Here is an 18732-nt window from a genome sequence, read left to right as displayed (position 1 = left end):
AGGGTTTTAAGGAGGCAAGTGAGGGATCTGATTCATATTAAAATACTCTGGCTGTATTGTGGAGAATTGATTGGAAGGGAACAAAAGCAAAAGTGGGGAGAGCTTTCCAGAAGTTATTGTGGTATTACAAGTTAGAGGAGGTGATGGTTGAATGGAGAGAAGTGGATAAGTCCAAAATATACTTGGAAATATAGTCCAAAGGGCCTGGTGATAGAGAACATGGAGTCAGAGATGACTTAGATTCTTGGCCTCAGCAATGCAGCTGATGTATTACCATCCCCCTCCTTTTCCAGTATAGGATACTAAAGCTCCAAGAGGCAAGATAATGTGTCCCAAGGGGTATGTCTAGTAAATGATGTGTAAAGGTATGAGTTTGTGCCCATCCAACTCCGGATACTGCACACATAACTAACACACTATACTCTCTTCAACTAGTCACAATCTTACTGCTTTCTAAAAGGAGAGAAGTGGCTGAATTCTGAATGATAATTTGTCAACCATAACTTCATTTGCTTAGTTACCAAAGAGAAAGTCAATATGCAGGGGTGTTGTCTGAAGCATATTTTGGCCTGGAGTGGATTGGAATATATTACTTGGATCACATGATGGAAATGATGATACTCCTTAAGTGTTTGACCTAGGTAAGCAGGTTCCGGTCTGAAGCACTGGAAACGATAATCCTAGATATTTATATTCTGTTGCCTGGCAAAAAAAAACCAAGCTTCCAGCTTTTCATTCTCTCCCATGGGACCAGGAGAAGATGTGTCATTCCTGAATTCCTTTGAGGCCTTCCAGCAACTTACATGACGTTGTCAAGGGCAGTTGCCCGGGGATAAATGGGTTTACTCTACAAGAAAAAGAAGAAAATGAAGTAGGTTAATAGGAACCAGAACCTCATCCCACTCCTCACAGCTACAGAGGGAGGAGAGGAGAGCACTGACAGGCAGATGTAGGGATATTGATAGCCTAAGGCAGGATTAAATTTAAAAACAAGTAGGTTGAAAACTCAGTTATGCATGGTGACCCTAACACAAGATAATTTAGATACATTTTGGTGATGTCCTGAGACTTTCTATATCCTGTTGCTATTTGTGACTCTGTAAAATGGCCCTTTTTCTTTTGCTTTATTTGCAAAACTATGGGTCTGGGGAGAAAGATAAGAATGTAAAAACATGGGGCAATCATGGGCTTACCTCTTTGAAATGATTAACTGTGGAGTAAATTGTGACAGAATCGTCCTTTTTCATACACGTTCGGATCTCCCTGTCCTGTGAAAAAATCATACCCATTTGGCTCACACAGAGACAAGGCAATGTGACAAAAGGGAATATGTCAAAGTTCTTTGGGAGGAAGGCCAGGGAGTGTTTAGCAAGAAGGAACTGGAGAACGAATGCCACCAGCTCTCAGACCTGTGAAGGTTAAGTGCCATATCCTGAGCCCCAAACAGAAGAGCAACACCCCAGCAAATCAGTGGCTCAAGAACCAGAGAAAGGCAGAAAAGTGGCTTTGTTGTGTGAAGGAAAGGAAGCATTCTTGCCCTGCATCCAACTCTACTCTCCTTCCTCCACTTTAAAGAACTAACTTATATACTAGATGGTTATTTTATTATGTCTTTTTTTCTGAGATGTAATTGGAGCTGCCAATTTTACCTGCTCCATTTGTCCCTTTCATTCTAACTGCCAGGTCACCATGTCATTGGAATCACCTCAGGCATGGGGAATTGGTAGAAGAGGAGCACATGGCCTTAAGAATGGCTCTGCCTGGAATATGTGGTACAGTAATAGCAGCAGAAGCCTGTATGTCCCTCAAAGAACCCACTCCGATATTTTTACACTTTAAATTAATTAAGGAATATTTAGAGAATTATCAAGACCTCAAAAACTCTCCGAAGTACATTTTTTCTACTAAAACAAAAGCAACAAGTTTGCTGCAGATTAGTTTCTTGGTTTGTTGGAGTGATTCAGCTTGTCTTCAAGGGGAATTTGGAAAGGTGATAGAAATACCTGTGCAAGTGAGAGCATGCCTTTTTATTCCCTCTTCAAGGAGCCTACTTCTCAAATACCTGTGAGGGGCTATGTGAAGGGAGATTTGCTTGGGGAATCCAAGATTTCTAGTTGGATCCATCATTTGGAGACTACTGAGTTTTCTTTGCTTATTTTTCAGCAGATGTGGTAACTGGCTTCCCAGGACGTATAGTTTTATTCATAAATAGTTTTATTTAGAAACTTGCAGGTGCTTTATTTAGGGTGGTAGGAGTTGCTGATGCATGAGAGAGGAATTCCTGATGATTGAGCAAAGCCATCCTGTTATGTTGCTAGAGTGAAGGGGAGGAGTGAGGGCTGCTCATGGCTTTAGTGTTCCCTATCGTGGAGGGGCTGAAAATTCTTGCCCCTCTTCTGCTCTTGAGAGACCACTTCTGAGCTCCCCTGGTACCCCTGCATCCAGGGTGAGAATCCCCCGGGCCCCCCCACCGCCCTGCCATGGAACTGTCTCCTTTGGAAACCCTCATACTTAATAGAACTCTGAGCCATTCAGAAAGTACTTACTGAGTACTGTGCTGGGATATAAGGGAAGAGAAAGGAAGATATAACTTGCACTTTCAGGCAGCTTGTAATAAAGCTGAAGAGACAAGACTTACTGATGCATTAAACAGTTAGAGAACAGTGTAAAGCTGGGTATGAGTAAACATTCCCTAGGGGCAAGGGTGGCAAACACTAGAATAGTCTTGCCCTTAACTTGGCCCCCCTGTCACAACCTTCTCCCCTCAATGGTGTATGTGATTTGGATTAGACGACTGTGGTGACAGAATTGCGAATAGTGACTGTAAAAATAATGACAACGAGGAAGTGTAAAGCTGGATGGACTCACCTTATTTGGATGAGTGACCCAAGCATACACAGTGTTCTCTGGAGACACTGAAGAGTATTCCACATTCCTCGTGAACTCTGTTGTTAACACAGGAAGGCATAGTCGGTGGAAGAACTACTCTGGGACTGCTCCCCCAGCACCTGGCCTTCACCGCACCACTTTCTGTCCCTAAATAGGCAGTTGTTTGAGGCATTGTCCCTTCCTTAGGGTTCATTCATTTTTGACAGTATTTGGAGTTCTGGGTTGAGCCAGAACCTTCTTAGTCATGCGGTCTGTTTCTGACCTCATCTCTTGGTGTGGTGGGTGGTCTTGAGGTATACCCTAAAGCTCTGGAGTTTCCCTCAGGCTTCACATGTGGGCCAGAAAGCTCCTGGGACCAAACAACACTGCCTACAGAAGAGCTGGCAAGACCTCACTGGCAAGCATGCTGGAGGCAATTATTTCACATATGTGATATTGTTAAACTTTTCAGAGGCCCTTAAGGTGGATTTGATTATTTTAGAGATGAGGAACTGGAGGCTCAGAAAACTCAGTTGACTTTGCAAAGTCACACAGGAAGTGATGGACAGGAACTTGAATGCATATCTTCTGGCTCCAAACCTCATGACCTGTCCTCTACATGTGATGTCATGTATCTCTCACCCGAGAAATGAGACTCAGTGACAATCTGAGTCCACAGCCTGTGTTCACATCTCTATGTCACACATTCTTTTTAGACTGTGTCTCCACTGCCTAAATCCTGGAAGTGATGCAGTCAGGCAGTTTGGTTTTGGGCCCTTGATTCTCAAATTTCTTTCCCTGCCCTGGACTTGCTGGGTGATAATAAATAGGCCGTGAGCCCGTTCACTGGCACTTGGTTTCTCCATCAGCAGGGTGAGGAGTGACCCTGATCTCTCTATGAGAAACTGTGAGAGTGACTGACCCGCATGCTTCTGAGGGACCCTGTAGGTCACACAGTTGTAAATTATCTCCCCTTGCACCACATGATGTGTTCGGGTAATGACATTCTGACTGACTCCTCTCTCATCCAGCCCTCTGGCCAGGCCCCTTTCTCTTGTTCAGCACTTCCCATCTGCTTTTACAGAAGTTAAGAGTCTGGATGCTCACCAGGACCCTGGGTTTGCTGAGTGGACAAGTGAAGAGAGCCTGAAAAATAAAATCAGAAAATTGAAATGTGTGACTGCAGTGAGAGAGGACTTTCACCCTCACTGCGATGGGTGTCTCTCTAGCAAATGTGGTGGGAGGGCCCTGAGGCTGGGTCCTGCCTTTCTCAGTGGACACCTCCCTCAGGACATTAGCAGGTGTGTAGTCACACCCAATGGGCCATCCCAGTGGATAGCAAAGCTAGGTTTTGCACCCCCCTCCCTTCACCTGTCCTCCACGAGAGATCCTTGGGAGTCAGAGGCCCTGACTGTCTATCCCTGCAATCCTTGAGAAGAGACAAGAAGGAAGAAAGAAAACCTGCCTCTTCGCACCCCCCTCCCTTCACCTGTCCTCCACGAGAGATCCTTGGGAGTCAGAGGCCCTGACTGTATATCCCTGCAATCCTTGAGAAGAGACAAGAAGGAAGAAAGAAAACCTGCCTCTTTCCTGTGAAAGACATCCTTTGCCTCAATGTTTCTTTATTTCACCTCTGCTGTATGTAGTGGTCTGTATACTCTCTAAATGACTCTGCTTGTATTGCCTAATTGATGGTAGCAAGGTATAGGGTTACTGAATACTGAAGGACATCAATATGGAACAGAGTAGCCCATGGGAGAAGTGGGAACAGAGAGACTGTTCCTGTTGTGGCCTCCAACTAGTTGGGTAATTTTGGTCTGGTCACTTGACTTTTCTGGGCTCCAGTTTATCCCTGGGGTCCCTTCTAACCCTTGTACACTGCCCCTATGTAAAGACAATTTGGAGACCAAAATGAGGGCCCTGAGGGCTACCTCAGCCAGGTCAGAAACCAGGACAGCAGGCACAAAGAACCCTGTTTCCTTTGTCATCAGAATTCTCTAACCTGGGTGGAAGATGGAAGCTTACCTTCCTTAGAGAATCATATTTCTCACAAATCTGTGAGGAACCTGGTCCTCACTGCATCTGACCCTGGCTGCAATGACGAGAAAGAGACCCAGATGCAGAAAGTCATCAAGACAGAAAGGGAAATATGGGGAAACAAAAAATTAGGGAAGGAAGAGTGAGGAAACTGGGAGAGCCAGGAGGCTGTTCCAGGCAGCGAAGAAGTACAATATATTCATGCATCCAAGATAGCCTGCAGTGCAGAAATTTCTGAGAGCAGAGCACAGAAAATACTGCCTAGGAGGAAGGCAGTATCCGTGAACCAATGAGGACATGAGAGCAAGACAGAAAAAGCCACTGACCTAGCCTTGACCCAAGGGTTGAAGTAAAGGTGATCCAACAGAGAACAGAATGACTACAACTTTGATTAGAAGACACTAAATAATGCTTTAAGCTTAGTTAACTAAGTAGGAGTTGTAGAATATATGCACTTATATCCCAGGACAGTTTTCGTGTATGGGAAGAGGGTTGGATTTGGAGTCAGGAAAACCTGGGTTAGGATCATGGCTTTGTCACTTACTGGCTACATGACCATGAACAGACTATTAATATCTCCAAGTCTCAGTTTCTTTATCTGTAAAAACAGGCAATAATACCTATTTCTGGGATAATTATGAGGATTAAATGAGACAGTGCCTAGCACAGGGGTGGCCAATATTTGTTATCAATGTCACATCTCCCTCATCTCATGTCCACGGCTTATCTCAGAGATGTATCTTTGTACTTTTTTCCACTTAACAAATATATAACTGCCTACCTGACATTTCCACTTGGATATAAATTTATCTCAAACTCAGTATGTTCAAAAGGACTCCTGTTTTTCTCTCTAAAACCTGCTCAACCTGCAGCCTTTCCCACCTTGTTTGATGACAACTACATCCTTCCAGCCACTAAGGCCAAAACCCCTGGGTCATCCCTGACTTATGTCTACATCTCATCCTCCCAAATCAGGAAGTCCTGGTGGCTTTATCTTCAAAATACATTCAGAATCCAACCACTTCTCATCACCTCCACTACTACCACCCTGGTCCAAGCCAGGACCAACTCTTGCTTGGATTACTGCAACGGTTCCCTAATTGGTCCATTGGATTCTACCCTTGTCCCTTAAAGTCTATGCTCAACAGAGCAGCATAGAGATCCTTTAAACAAATAAGTCAAATCATGTTACTTCTTACAAACCCCTCCAATGGCTCTCAATCTCACTGGGAGTAGAAGCCAAAGTCTCTGTGATGGCTCTCAGTACCTTACATGATGTGGCCCCTATTCTCTTTCCGACACCATTTCCTATTTCTCTTCCCCTCACTCTGCCTCTGTATGTTTAGTCTCCTTGTTTTTCCTTGAGCATTCCAGGCACAGGAGTGTCTTGTTGATGTGGCCCCTATTCTCTTTCCGACACCATTTCCTATTTCTCTTCCCCTCACTCTGCCTCCGTATGTTTAGTCTCCTTGTTTTTCCTTGAGCATTCCAGGCACAGGAGTGTCTTGTGACCTATGCTGAATGACTCTTCCTCCAGAGAACTGCAGGACTCTCACCCTCACATCCAAGAGGTCTTGGCTCAAATGTTGTCATCTTTTCAATGAGACCACTCCCTTTAAAGGTGACCCTGCTCCTTGGCACTCCTGGTGCTCCTTATGCTGTTCTAATCTCTTTTTTTTTTCCATAGCACTCATGGCTTTATTACATACTTAAATATTATGTGTATTATTTATTACCTACCCCTACTTCCCATCCACAATGTCAGCTCCATGAGGGCAAGAATCTTTGTTCTGTTCACTGATATATTCCAAGTGCCTAGAACAGTGTCTCATACATTGTCCATGGCCAACAAATATTGTTGACTCGATGAATAAACTTAAGAGGGCTTCAGTATTTTTCTTAACACCAAACTCTAGGCAGTCACTACTAATTAGTTGGGATTGGTCCATAAAATCTAGTCTTTGCCATCCCTATTCTGACACATGCTGAGTGATTGGCCAATGTTAAACAAACAAAACCTATAGAGTTCATACCTTATAATTCTTTTGCCCTATTATAAAAACAAGTTGGCATAACTTACGCATCTCTTTGTGTGTGTACCTTTGAAGGAGAGGCACTTTCCTGAAAAGTCCTTAAAAGGGATTGGCATTGGGTCTCAGGAGTGTGGTTGTTGATGCAGAAGAAGTCGTGCTTGGTCTTCTCAATAGTATCAGAAGAACATTGTCTCCATAAATGTGATGGAGCCTGGTATGGGATCTGTTCTCAGGCTTTCCACTACATGTGGCTCTCTCCTCTCCAGGGTCCTAGCTCTGCCTTGATGATCTCTGGTCACCCAGGGTGATCCTGCTTGTAGACTGTTGAATGATGACCCCCCAGACTCTGAATAGTACATTATTTGGAAAAAGGGTATTTGCAGATGGAATTGAGTTAGGTGAGGAGATCATTTAGGATTATCTGGGTAGGCCCTAAATCCAATGACAAGTATTCTTATAAAAAGAAAGCAAAGGGATATTTGAGACAGACAGAAGAAGAGAAAACACAGAGAAGAGGAGAAGGCAATGTGATCACAGAGGACAGATTGGAATGATGCAGGCTCAAGCCAAAGAGCACCAAGGAATGTAGACAGCAACCAGAAGTGGGAGAGGCAAAGAACAGACTGTCTCCTAGGGCCTCCAGAGGGAGTATTGCCATGTCCACACCTTGATTTTCAGCTTCTGGCCTTCAGGACTGTGAAAGAATAAATTTCTGTTGTTCTAAGCCACCTAGTTTGTGGTATTTTGTTTCAGGATCCTCAGGAATGTAATGCGCTGACCTAGGGCAATTTTACCCCTTTTTGTTTTGAAATCTCCTGTTCAGAACTTCTCCAGACATCCACTCTTTCCCATCAGATTTACCTGTTCTGTATCCTCTTCTTTCAAGGATATGACTTTGACTAAACTAACTAGTAAACCTGTCAAAAATTCAGGGATACTAAAGGTTAACATGAAATTTATTTTTTTTTAATTGAAACATAATTGATTGTACCTATCTGTGGGGTACGGAGTTGAATATCAATACCCGTGTGCAATATGTGATGCTCAAAACAGGATAATTAGCATGCTCAACATTACACAATGTAATCATTTTATTATGGCCCTTTACCAATTTCTTGCTAACTGCCCCTCTCCCCCTTTCCCACCTCTGGTGGCCTCAGTTCTGTTCTCTCCTTTTGAAAGTTCAACAAATTATTGTGATCATTGTATCTTTCTCTTTTTATTTATTTGTTTACTGTTTTAGCTCCCACTTAGAGTGAGGACATGCAGTATTTCTCTTTCTGTGTCTGCCTTATTTCACTTATTGTGTAATCTATTTGTGGAGGCATTTTACTGCAACAGTGTTTTTGTGGATACCATGTCTTAACCCAGAGGACTCCTGAATCTCCTGTACAACATCCCTGCTAAATGATTATCCTAAAGCTATTCATGGCATCTCTAAACATCATTGATTGCTAGAAAGATTTTTTAATATTGATTCATAAGGTATCTCATTATAGTTTCCACAATTTTATGTTGAGAACATTTTCATTCTTTCATCTTGGGGAGGCAGATTTTTGACTAATGGTCAACATGAGCTGTCTGGGGAAAATATTGTCAGAAATTAAATAACCTTGATGGAAAATTCATTTCTCTTTATCTGCTCATCTTTACAGAGTCCACTCTAGCTAGACCACTGTTTTGTACAGGGACTGCTCCATCAGGTCAGACTATCCCTTGTGCAGTGAGGTATCATGGCAGGGCGGTTATGTGGGAAGCGCTGCCACTTACTATCTCTCTGAGGCTATGCTTCAGGGGCAAGGATTGTACCTACCTCATGGAGACTTTGTGAAGATTACATGACAGATACATGCAATGCACATGGTAACAGTATCATAAATATTTCACTTCCATTACTTCTGCTACATTTCTGGCTGAAAGGGACCATTTTATTGGGTAGAATGAGGTGATTCTGGGTTGGGAGTCACAGACTTAGGTTCTATTCTCAGCTGTGTCACTAACTTGTTGTCAGTGTCATTAAATTGCTTTAATGTTGGACCTCTTTCTGACTCCAAACACCATACCGTTTACCACTAGGCTGTAATGTGCTTTTGCAGTCACATAGGATTGAAATACATAATTTTTGTTTGTTTGTTTCCTTTTTGAGACCGGCCGCACCGTGCTCAGCCAGTGAGCGCTGTGAGTGCACTGGTCGTCCCTATATAGGATCCGAACCCGCGGCGGGAGCGCTGCTGCGTTCCCAGCGCCGCACTCTCCCGAGTGCACCACGGGCTCGGCCCGAAATACATAATTTTTTAAAAAGTCCGCACATAATTAAACCTCACTCACTGAAGATCTTCAGAATGTAAGTGGAGAGCAATGTAGAGGTCTCTGTGGTTATCTGGGCATCATAGGATCCTGTGTCTGCCATTGTCAGGTTGCTGAGCTGCAAGGAGTAAGACTGGGTGAAGTTCATTCGTTCTCTCCTCTTTGGATCAGTCACCTGAATTAGTGGACTTCCTGCTCCACTTGCCTTTATGAAGGCAATAGACTTTCCATTGTAAAGCCAAGTAATGGCCTCAACCATCTCTTTTGCAGGAAACTTCGGGTGAAGAGTTACTGACTCCCCCAGAACACCGTTCACTATCAGTGGGGTTGAGCTGTTTTGTGAAACTGCATTCCCTGTAAACACACAGAAGAAAAAGGCTATAAAATTGTCCCTGACAGCAGCCCCCTGACTCCTGCATCCTTTCCCCTTAACTCTGCCAGTCTGTTAGACCTCTCTGGCTTCAGGAGCCCAGAAATATGAAGGAGAGGAAAAGGGTTAGGAGAAGTGTTAAAAAGGACAATCACATGCCCAGCAGCTCCATCTCCAACAAAATGTCTGGCAGTCTTGGTTAATGGGCAGTTGGCCCAGATGATCTTGCCCCAATGCCCCTTCCCACACTGGATGATATCTCCTGGGTCATGACCACACTTTGTGGCCCCAGCCTCTGAACTCTTTGGCCATTAGGTGGAAAAGAACAGGAAACTACATCAACTCCCTGGCATAGACTCCAAAAACTGCAAGTCTTTGCAGATGAAGTATAATTAAAAACCAATGTTTATCATTACCTACTGTGTATCCATGATAGTAGGCTTGTGCGATTTAGAGGATTGATAACAGGGATTTACAGCATACGCAGTTCTTCTTATACATTATTTCTTTTGATGCTGACAACAATTCTTTGAGGCAGATAGGATTGATATTATTATATCCATTTTTAGATCAAGGAACTGAGACACAGAGAGGTTAACTAATTTCCCCGGAGCTACACAGCTAAAGAATAGCAGAGTTGGGATTCAGACCCAGATCTTCTGACTCCAGTTACATTGTGCTGTTTTCATGATACCAGAAGATATCTTTTCTGCTCTCAAAAAGATGATTGTCTAGTAGTTGAGGAGATAAAACTGATAAATATTAAAACAATAAATGCAATTTTAAAGTAACAAGTAATGACCATTTTCTTGTGAGCCTATCTCAGAGCCATCAGTGTTTGAGCATAAAAGGCCAAATGGTCACAATTCTTAAGAAGATCATTTCTTAGCATCAATTGCCAAATTCTCAGCACTCATCACTCTGTTTTGTGGTCCTCTGTTTACTTGTTTGTCTAATTGTAGATGCCTTAATTACCCTTGCATCATAGCACTCATCACTGTGCCTGACACATAGTAGAATCTGTGGAAATGTTTGAGTGAATCAAGGAATAAATAAGTATAACTATGATCTCAACCATCTCAGAATCTCAATTTCTCAGGAGAGGAGCTGAGTATGGGGAAAAATGTCTCCTGGGATCCTAAGGCTGAGATCCTGGATGAGCTTGCACTTCCTCTTTCTGTCCTGAGTTGTCATGTGGATTCTGGGCACATGAACACTGCCATCACCACTCCCCCTCTGTACTACATCTTTCCTATTAGCACTTTAACATGCTGCTATTTGTCATCTTGACCCCTCTTCCCTCTCAGAATCACATGGGTGAATATCACAAGCAAAATCTTGAGACAAAACAAACAAACAAAAAAATCCAGATGCCGAAAGAATACAATGGAATGATTCCCCATTTATTTAAAGTTTAAAAACAGGCAAAGCAAATCTATGCTGTTAGAAGTCTGGAGGGTAGTTGCCTTTGAGGCAGCAGGGAGGGTGGTGAGTAGAAAGGATTCTGGAGTGCTAGTAACGTTCTATTTCTTGATCCGTGTCTGGCTACACAGACTTATTAATTTTATGATAATTAATTGAGCTGACACTTAGGATTTGTACAGTTTTCTCTCTATTTTGGTAAAAAAAAAAAAAAAAAAGATAAAAACAACAACAAAGTGAAACAAACTAAGTCATTGCAATGACCTATAAGGACTGAAATGATCTAACCATTTTTCTCTTTTTGACCTAATTCCTCTAACTCTCTCCCTTGTTCATTTTACTCCAACCTGCCTGGCTGTTCTTTGAACAGTCCAGGACTTTTGCACTTGCAATCCTCTGTGCTTGAAATGCTCTTTTTCCAAGTATCCACGTGGCTCACTCTTTTGCCTCCATACAGTCTTTAATGCAAACATTCCCTCTTAAAGAGGCCTTGGGGAAGTGTGACCACTCTTTTCTCACTGCTAGCAACCCCCACCCACCCTTGTACATCCAGCTGCCTTTGTATTTATTTTTCTCTTATAGTACTTACCATCTAGCATATTTTAGAATTTATGTATTTTTTCCTCTCCTTTCCACTAGAATGTAAGTTCCATGAAGGCAAGGATTTTTGTCTGCTTGTTCACACCTGTGAACATTCTTGAACAGTGCCTAACACATAGTACGTATCTAATGACTATTTGCTGAGTGAACAGACATATCTCCATCTCTTCCCTTGGAGATTCTCTGTTCATGATGTTAAGGTTCAATTCCTCTTAGTAAGGAGTCTGGGCTTACCCAGTGGCCCAAGGGAACTGTTCTTCCCTGGCCTACCACACTCCAATAAGTTCCCTTGCTTTTATAGAATGCAATTATTAGTTTATTAACAAGTCATTCATTCTACTATTTGCTCAGTTCTAAGCTAATTCAATGAATAAAACTTTAGACATCATAGTACTCAGACCAAGTGGTGTAGCATTGGTCTTGGATAGAGGCGGGCCTCCTTTTCTTTTGAAATCAAAAAGAATGAGGATAAAGATCTCAAGAGATTTAGAGGTGAAAGGGGAAGAAGTTGAGACATTTCACTTAGGTAAGCTTCAAAGTTGTTCTAAGAGAAGTAGATCTGATAGGGCCAGGAGGAAGATGGACGAGGCATTTAAAAACTACTATGAGAAATTTGTTAGGAAACTGAGAAGTGATCAATAAATAGGTGTGGAAGCCATGGGGAGGACTTGGTCATGACTGGTTGACAGGCATAATTCATGGAGTCCATATAGTTTTGTGACTTTATCCAATGGTGCTAGCACATGCAGCCCAGGAATAGACGGGAAAAGGTGCTGGGGATTACTCAATACCAGAAATGGTCACAGTAGGGGCAGATATGGCACCAAAGGGTGACAGGTTTCAAGGGAATAGTGACTACTTTGTTGAAATTGCTGGCCAAAAGTCTGAGGGTGGGTGATGTTAGTGAAAATGGCACAGAAAGTAGTTCCAAGGGTCTGTCCATCCACAGAAACATACACACATATGCACACACACACACACAAGGCCAAAAGTCTGAGGGTGGGTGATGTTAGTGAAAATGGCACAGAAAGTAGTTCCAAGGGTCCGTCCATCCACAGAAACATACACACATATGCACACACACACACACAATGAGCAAACACTATCAGAACTGACTTTGTCAGAATTCTGAAAATAGTCAAAGGTTTATAACAATCAAGCAAATAATGAATCAAGAAATGAGGAAACTTAAAAATGGTAGAAGTTTTTAAAAAGTCAAATACATACAAACAGAGAATAAAACAGAGGTTACCATGGCAGGGGAAGGAGTGTGGGGAGGAAATGGGGGTATGTAGGTTAAAGGGTACAAAATTGCAGATGTGTAGGATGAACAAGTGTAAAGCTCTAATTTATAACATGAAGACTATAATTATAATATTATATTGTATACTGGAAATTTGCTAAGAGAGTAAACTTCAGGTGCTCATACCACAGAAAAGCAAAAAAAAGGGTAACCATGCATGATAATGGATATGTTAATTTTCTTAACTATAGTAGCCATTTCACTGTATATCAAAATGTCATGTTGTACACCTTAAATATATACAGTTAAAAATGGTAGGAGGGCTTTGCAGAATATTTACTTGTCCTTGCCCCTATCTCCCCTCCCTGGCTTGGTGGCAGTCACGAAGACAGCAGCCCACATTCACAGTGTGAGACCATGGCTCCTGGTTCCAGGGGGCACACAGCAGACCTTGTTCTGAAAGAATTGTGTTTGTTTTGGCCTATCTGGGTGCCCCATGAAGGACTGATGGAAGACACTTGCCTTTGTTTCACTTAACTCAGCACTCTCAGGTGGAAAAGTGGCTATGCAGATGGCATTCTTTATAAATATTGAAAGAAAAATGAACAGCAACTGCCACCTGATGCAAAACATTACAGTGGAGGCAAACAACATACATGCTGAAAGCCTGGGAGAAGAAAGTTAGGGAAAGAGATTCTTTGGAGAATTAGGGCATTGAAAAGAGCCTGCTTATATGAGCGAATTTAGAAAGCCACATGCATGCCCAGGACAGGATGCATGCTTAGAAAAGTTCTGAGAAGATTCTCAGATTTTACCTATGATTGATATTTATTTTCAGAGCAAGAAGAAAGTCAAGGCTAAGGCAAAGTGGTAAATAGCTTAAATATTGAATGAGTGCCCCAACACAGAGCCAATGTGCAGACAGAGAAAGGGATTTTTTTTCTCCATGTGTTCAGTGGAATATCTGTCAAAACACTGGTTGACCATAAACTAAAAGAAAAGATATCACATGTGACAAAGAATACAAATACCTTACAAAAATAGTTTAGAAAAGTCACTAAGCAAGCAAACACTGCAACCCAGAGCAAGCAACACAAACAAACTCTGAGGAGGGAAAAGAATTTGATTTTACAGAGTTATCACAAATTATAAAGCATGTGAAGAAACAAGAAATTATGACCCATTAGCAGGAGAAATTAACAGAAAGTGTCCCTGGAGAAACACAGAAACTGGTTTTACTACACAAAAAACATTAAATAAGCTATCTTCAATATGCTCAAAGAGCTAAAGAAAACCATGGACAAAGGACTAAAGGAAATCAGGATGAGGCTATATGAACAAAATGAGAATATCAAAAAAGAGAGAGAAATTATAACAAAGAACCAAAGAGAAATTCTGGAACTGAAAATGTAATATCTGAAATAAAAAATTTACTAAAGGATTTCGACAGCAGATTTAAGTAGGCAGAAGAAAGAATTATCTAATTTGAACCTAGGTCAATTAAAATTAGCCAGTCTGAGGAGCAGAAAGAAAAAGGAGTGAAGAAAAATGTACAAAGCCTAAGAGACCTGTGGGACACCATCAAATGTACTAACATAACAAAACTGATTGATTGAAAGGAAAGAGAAAAAGGGGCAGAAATAATATCTGAAGAGATAATGGCCAAAAACTTCCTAAATTTGATCAAAGACATGAATTTATACATTTAAGAAAGTTGATGAATTCCAAGAAGGATAATCACAAAGAGATCCACAAGAAGACACATTAAAATAAAACCATTGAAAGACAAAAACAAAGAGGTAATCTCAAGTGCAACAAGAGAAGATGATTTGTTGCATAAAGGTGATCCTTGATAAAAATAACAGCCAGTTTCTCAGAGGAAACCATGAACTGCAGAAGGCAATGTAATGACATATTTAAGGTGATAAAAGAAAAAAAAAACTGTCAACCAAGAATTCTATAGTGAAGAAAACTATCCTTTAAAAGTGAAGGAGAAATTAAGACATTCCCAGATAAACAAACACAGATGGTGTTTATTGTTAGTAGACCCATACTACAGGAAATGCTAAAGGGAAACTTCCAAGCTGAAATGAAACACAGTGGATAGTAACTCAAAGCCCTATCCAGAAATAAAGAACAAAGGTAAAAGTAATTACAAAGATTACTACAAAAGTCAGTATTCTTGTATTTTTGCTTTGCAACTCCTCTGATTTTTCCATATTATTTACAGGACAAATGAATAAAACAATAATCATAACTATATGTTGCAGGGATACTGGTCAGACTTTATTGTTTGAATATTTACAATCTTTTCCTACACAGGTTACTTAGCAATCAAAGGCAGAGCAAGAAATGGAATGCTAAGCTTGTATAAGATAAAGGGAGGGACTCAAGCAACCTCTAAGATAAACAACAGATAGTTGCAAGGCCCCTGGGAATCTTCCACTTCATCAGATTTTCTCTCTTTGGCAGAGTTCCACCTTTACCTCTAAGTAAGTTATAAGTCTCAACTCCCCCTCTAGGCTCTACAAAAGAAACAGCTGTACAAATACTGGATTGATATCCACTTGATCCTTCTTATATGTAAGTTTCCCATCAATAAATTCTTGGTGATAATAATTTATGGAGTTGCCTGCTTCGTCTCAAATTTCCTTCCCAGTTCAGAGGCTATTTTACCTTCATACTCAGACACGTTAATGGGCACACATGTATAAAGACATAATTTGTGACAACAACATAAAGGGGGGAGAATAGAGTTATACAGAAGCACAGTGTTTTTATATCATTGAAGCTAAGGTGGTGTGAATTCAAAATGATGGTTATAGTTAAAGACATTAATTGTAATCCCCAGGGTAACAACTAAAAAATAATAAAAATTAAGAATATACAGAAAGGAAATGAGAAAGGAATCAAAACTAAAACATATCATTTACACATAAGAGAATAATGGAGGGATTGAGGGGGGAATGTAAGATAACTAGAAAACAAATAGCAAAATGCAAGAAGTAAGTACTTTAATATTAGTAATTACTTTAAATGTAAATGTATCAAACACTTCAATTAAAATGCAGAGATAGGCAGAATTAATTTAAAAATCATGATCCAACTTTTTGTTATCTACAGAGACTCACTTTAGATTCAAAGGCACAAATAGGTTGGAAATAAAAAGATGGAAAAGGATATTTCATGCATATAGTAAACCAAAGACAGTTGGGGTAGCTATACTAATATCAATAAACAAACTTTAAGTCAACAACTGTTACAAGAGACAAAAAAGGACATATTACATTGATAAAAGGGTCAACCCATCAAGAAGATATAACAATTATAAATACATATGTATCAAACAACAGCTTCAAAATATAGGAAGAAAACAAAGTTCAAGGGAAAAATTGACAGTTCTGTAATAATAGTTGGAGATCCAATACCTCATCTGCAATAATGGTCCAAACAAGGAGACAGAAAATTAATAAGGAAATAGAGGACTTAGACAACATTATAAACCAACTGAAGCTAACAGATGTACATAGAACACTGCATCCAAACCCAGCAGAAAACACTTTTTTTTTCCAAATGCACCTGGATTATTTTCCAGGATAGATCATATGTAAGGCCATAAATCAAGTTTCAATAAATTTTAAAAGTTTCAAGTCATGTAAAGAGTCTTCTCTGACCACAGTGAAATAAAACTAAAAATCAAGAACAAAGGGAAAATTGAAAGATTTACCAATATGTGGAAATTAATCAACATAGTCTAAAACAACCAATAGATCAAAGAAGAAATCACAAGGGAAATTAGAATATACCTTTAGGCAAATGAAAGCAAAAGCACATCGTACCAAAACTTACAGGATGCAGCAAAAGCAGTGCTCAGAGGGAAATTTAAAGCTATAAATGCTTACATTGAAAAAGAAAGAAGATCTTATTTCAATAACCTAACTTTACACCTTAAGGAACTAGCAAAAGAAGAGCAAACTAGGCCCAAAGCTTCCAGAAAGAAGGAAATAATAAAGATGAGAGCAGTTTCATAAATAAAACAGAGAATAGAAAAACAATAGAGAAAATCAATAAAACCGAAAGTTGGTTCACGAAAAGATTAACAAAATTGACAAACTAAGATTGCCTAAGAAAAAAAGAGAGAAGACTCAAATTACAAAATTAGAAACAAAAGTGGAGACATTACTACAAACTTTATAGAAATTTTTAAAAATATATGAGAACACTATGAATGACTATATGTCAACAAACTGGATAACCTAGATAAAACAGACAAACTCCTAGAAACACATAAACTGCCAAGACCAACTCAAAAAGAAATAGAAAACCCAACAAAATCTGTAACAAGACAAGAGATTGAATCAAAAATCAAAAACCTCCTGACCAAAAAAAAAAAAAGCCAGATGACTTCACTGGTGAATTCTACTAATTATTTAAAGAACTATCAATACTAATCATTCACAAACTCTTCCCAGAAATAAAAGAGGAGAAAAACAGTTTTTAACTCATTCTATCATGCCAGCATTACCCTGATACCAAAGCCAAAGACATCAGAAAAAAATAAAAATACAGACCAATATCTCATAAACACTGAGACAAAAATTCTCAACAAAATACTAAAAAACTGAATGCAATAGCATATTAAGAAGATTATATGCTATGACCAAGTGGAATTAATCTCAGAAATGCAAGAGTGGCTCAATATATGAAGATCAATCAATGCAATACATGATATTGATAAAATAAAGGATAAAAGGCACATGACCATCTCAATTAATGCAGAAAAAACATTCAAAAATTCAACATCCTTTTATAAAAAACACATGAGAATCTAAGATTAGAAGGGAATTTCATCAACCTGATAAAAGGCATTTATGAAAACCTACAGCCAACTTTCTATTCAGGATGAAAGACTGAAAGCCTTCCAACCAAGATGAGGAAAAGACAACAATACTCATTTTCACCACTTTTATTCAGAATTTAACCAGAGGAGGAGGAGGTGGGGGTTAGCTAGAAATTAGTAAAGGGCCACAAAAAAATGATTACATTGTATAATGTTAAATATACTAATTATCCTCATTTCAGCATCACATATTGCACACAGGTATTGATATTCAATGCTGTACCACACAGATACACACAATCAATTACATTTCAATAAATACAAAAAATTAAAAAAACAAAAACAAGAACATAAAACATTGTACTGGAAGTTCTAGCCAGAGAAGTCAGGCAAGAACAAAAATAAAAGACATCTCATTGGAAAAGAAGAATTATAACTATTCCTGCTGACAGATAAATGACCTTATAGATAGAAAATTCTAAAAAATTCACAAAAAAATGATCAGAACTAATAAATGAATTTGGCAATATTGCAGGATACAAGATTAGCATACAAAAATCAGTTGTATTCCTATACACTAGCAATGAGCAATCTAAAAAGAAATTTAGAAAGAACTCATTTATAATAGCATCTGACAGAATAAAATACCTAGGAATAATTTAAACAAGGANTAAGATTAGAAGGGAATTTCATCAACCTGATAAAAGGCATTTATGAAAACCTACAGCCAACATTCTATTCAGGATGAAAGACTGAAAGCCTTCCAACCAAGATGAGGAAAAGACAACAATACTCATTTTCACCACTTTTATTCAGAATTTAACCAAAGGAGGAGGAGGTGGGGGTTAGCTAGAAATTAGTAAAGGGCCACAAAAAAATGATTACATTGTATAATGTTGAATATACTAATTATCCTCATTTCAGCATCACATAACACAGGTATTGATATTCAATGCTGTACCACACAGATACACACAATCAATTACATTTCAATAAATACAAAAAATTAAAA

The 18732-nt window shown here is 39.7% G+C and overlaps 1 protein-coding gene across 1 annotated transcript; it reads right to left on the bottom strand.

The window, feature by feature from the left end:
• Positions 1 to 799: 799 nt before the first annotated feature.
• Positions 800 to 9599, bottom strand: SLAMF6 (SLAM family member 6; the record flags this gene model as incomplete). Its single annotated transcript, XM_008584702.1, has 5 exons — positions 800 to 847; positions 1194 to 1268; positions 2869 to 2945; positions 3976 to 4014; positions 9267 to 9599. Coding segments are annotated over 5 exons (572 nt in total), but the record flags the coding sequence as incomplete, so codon positions are not given.
• Positions 9600 to 18732: the final 9133 nt, after the last annotated feature.

The sequence above is a fragment of the Galeopterus variegatus genome, unplaced genomic scaffold (genome assembly GCF_000696425.1).
Source record: "Galeopterus variegatus unplaced genomic scaffold, G_variegatus-3.0.2 Scaffold3337, whole genome shotgun sequence".
In the NCBI taxonomy this organism is placed as follows: Eukaryota; Metazoa; Chordata; class Mammalia; order Dermoptera; family Cynocephalidae; genus Galeopterus; species Galeopterus variegatus.
This window is presented reverse-complemented; position numbering and strand designations above follow the sequence as displayed.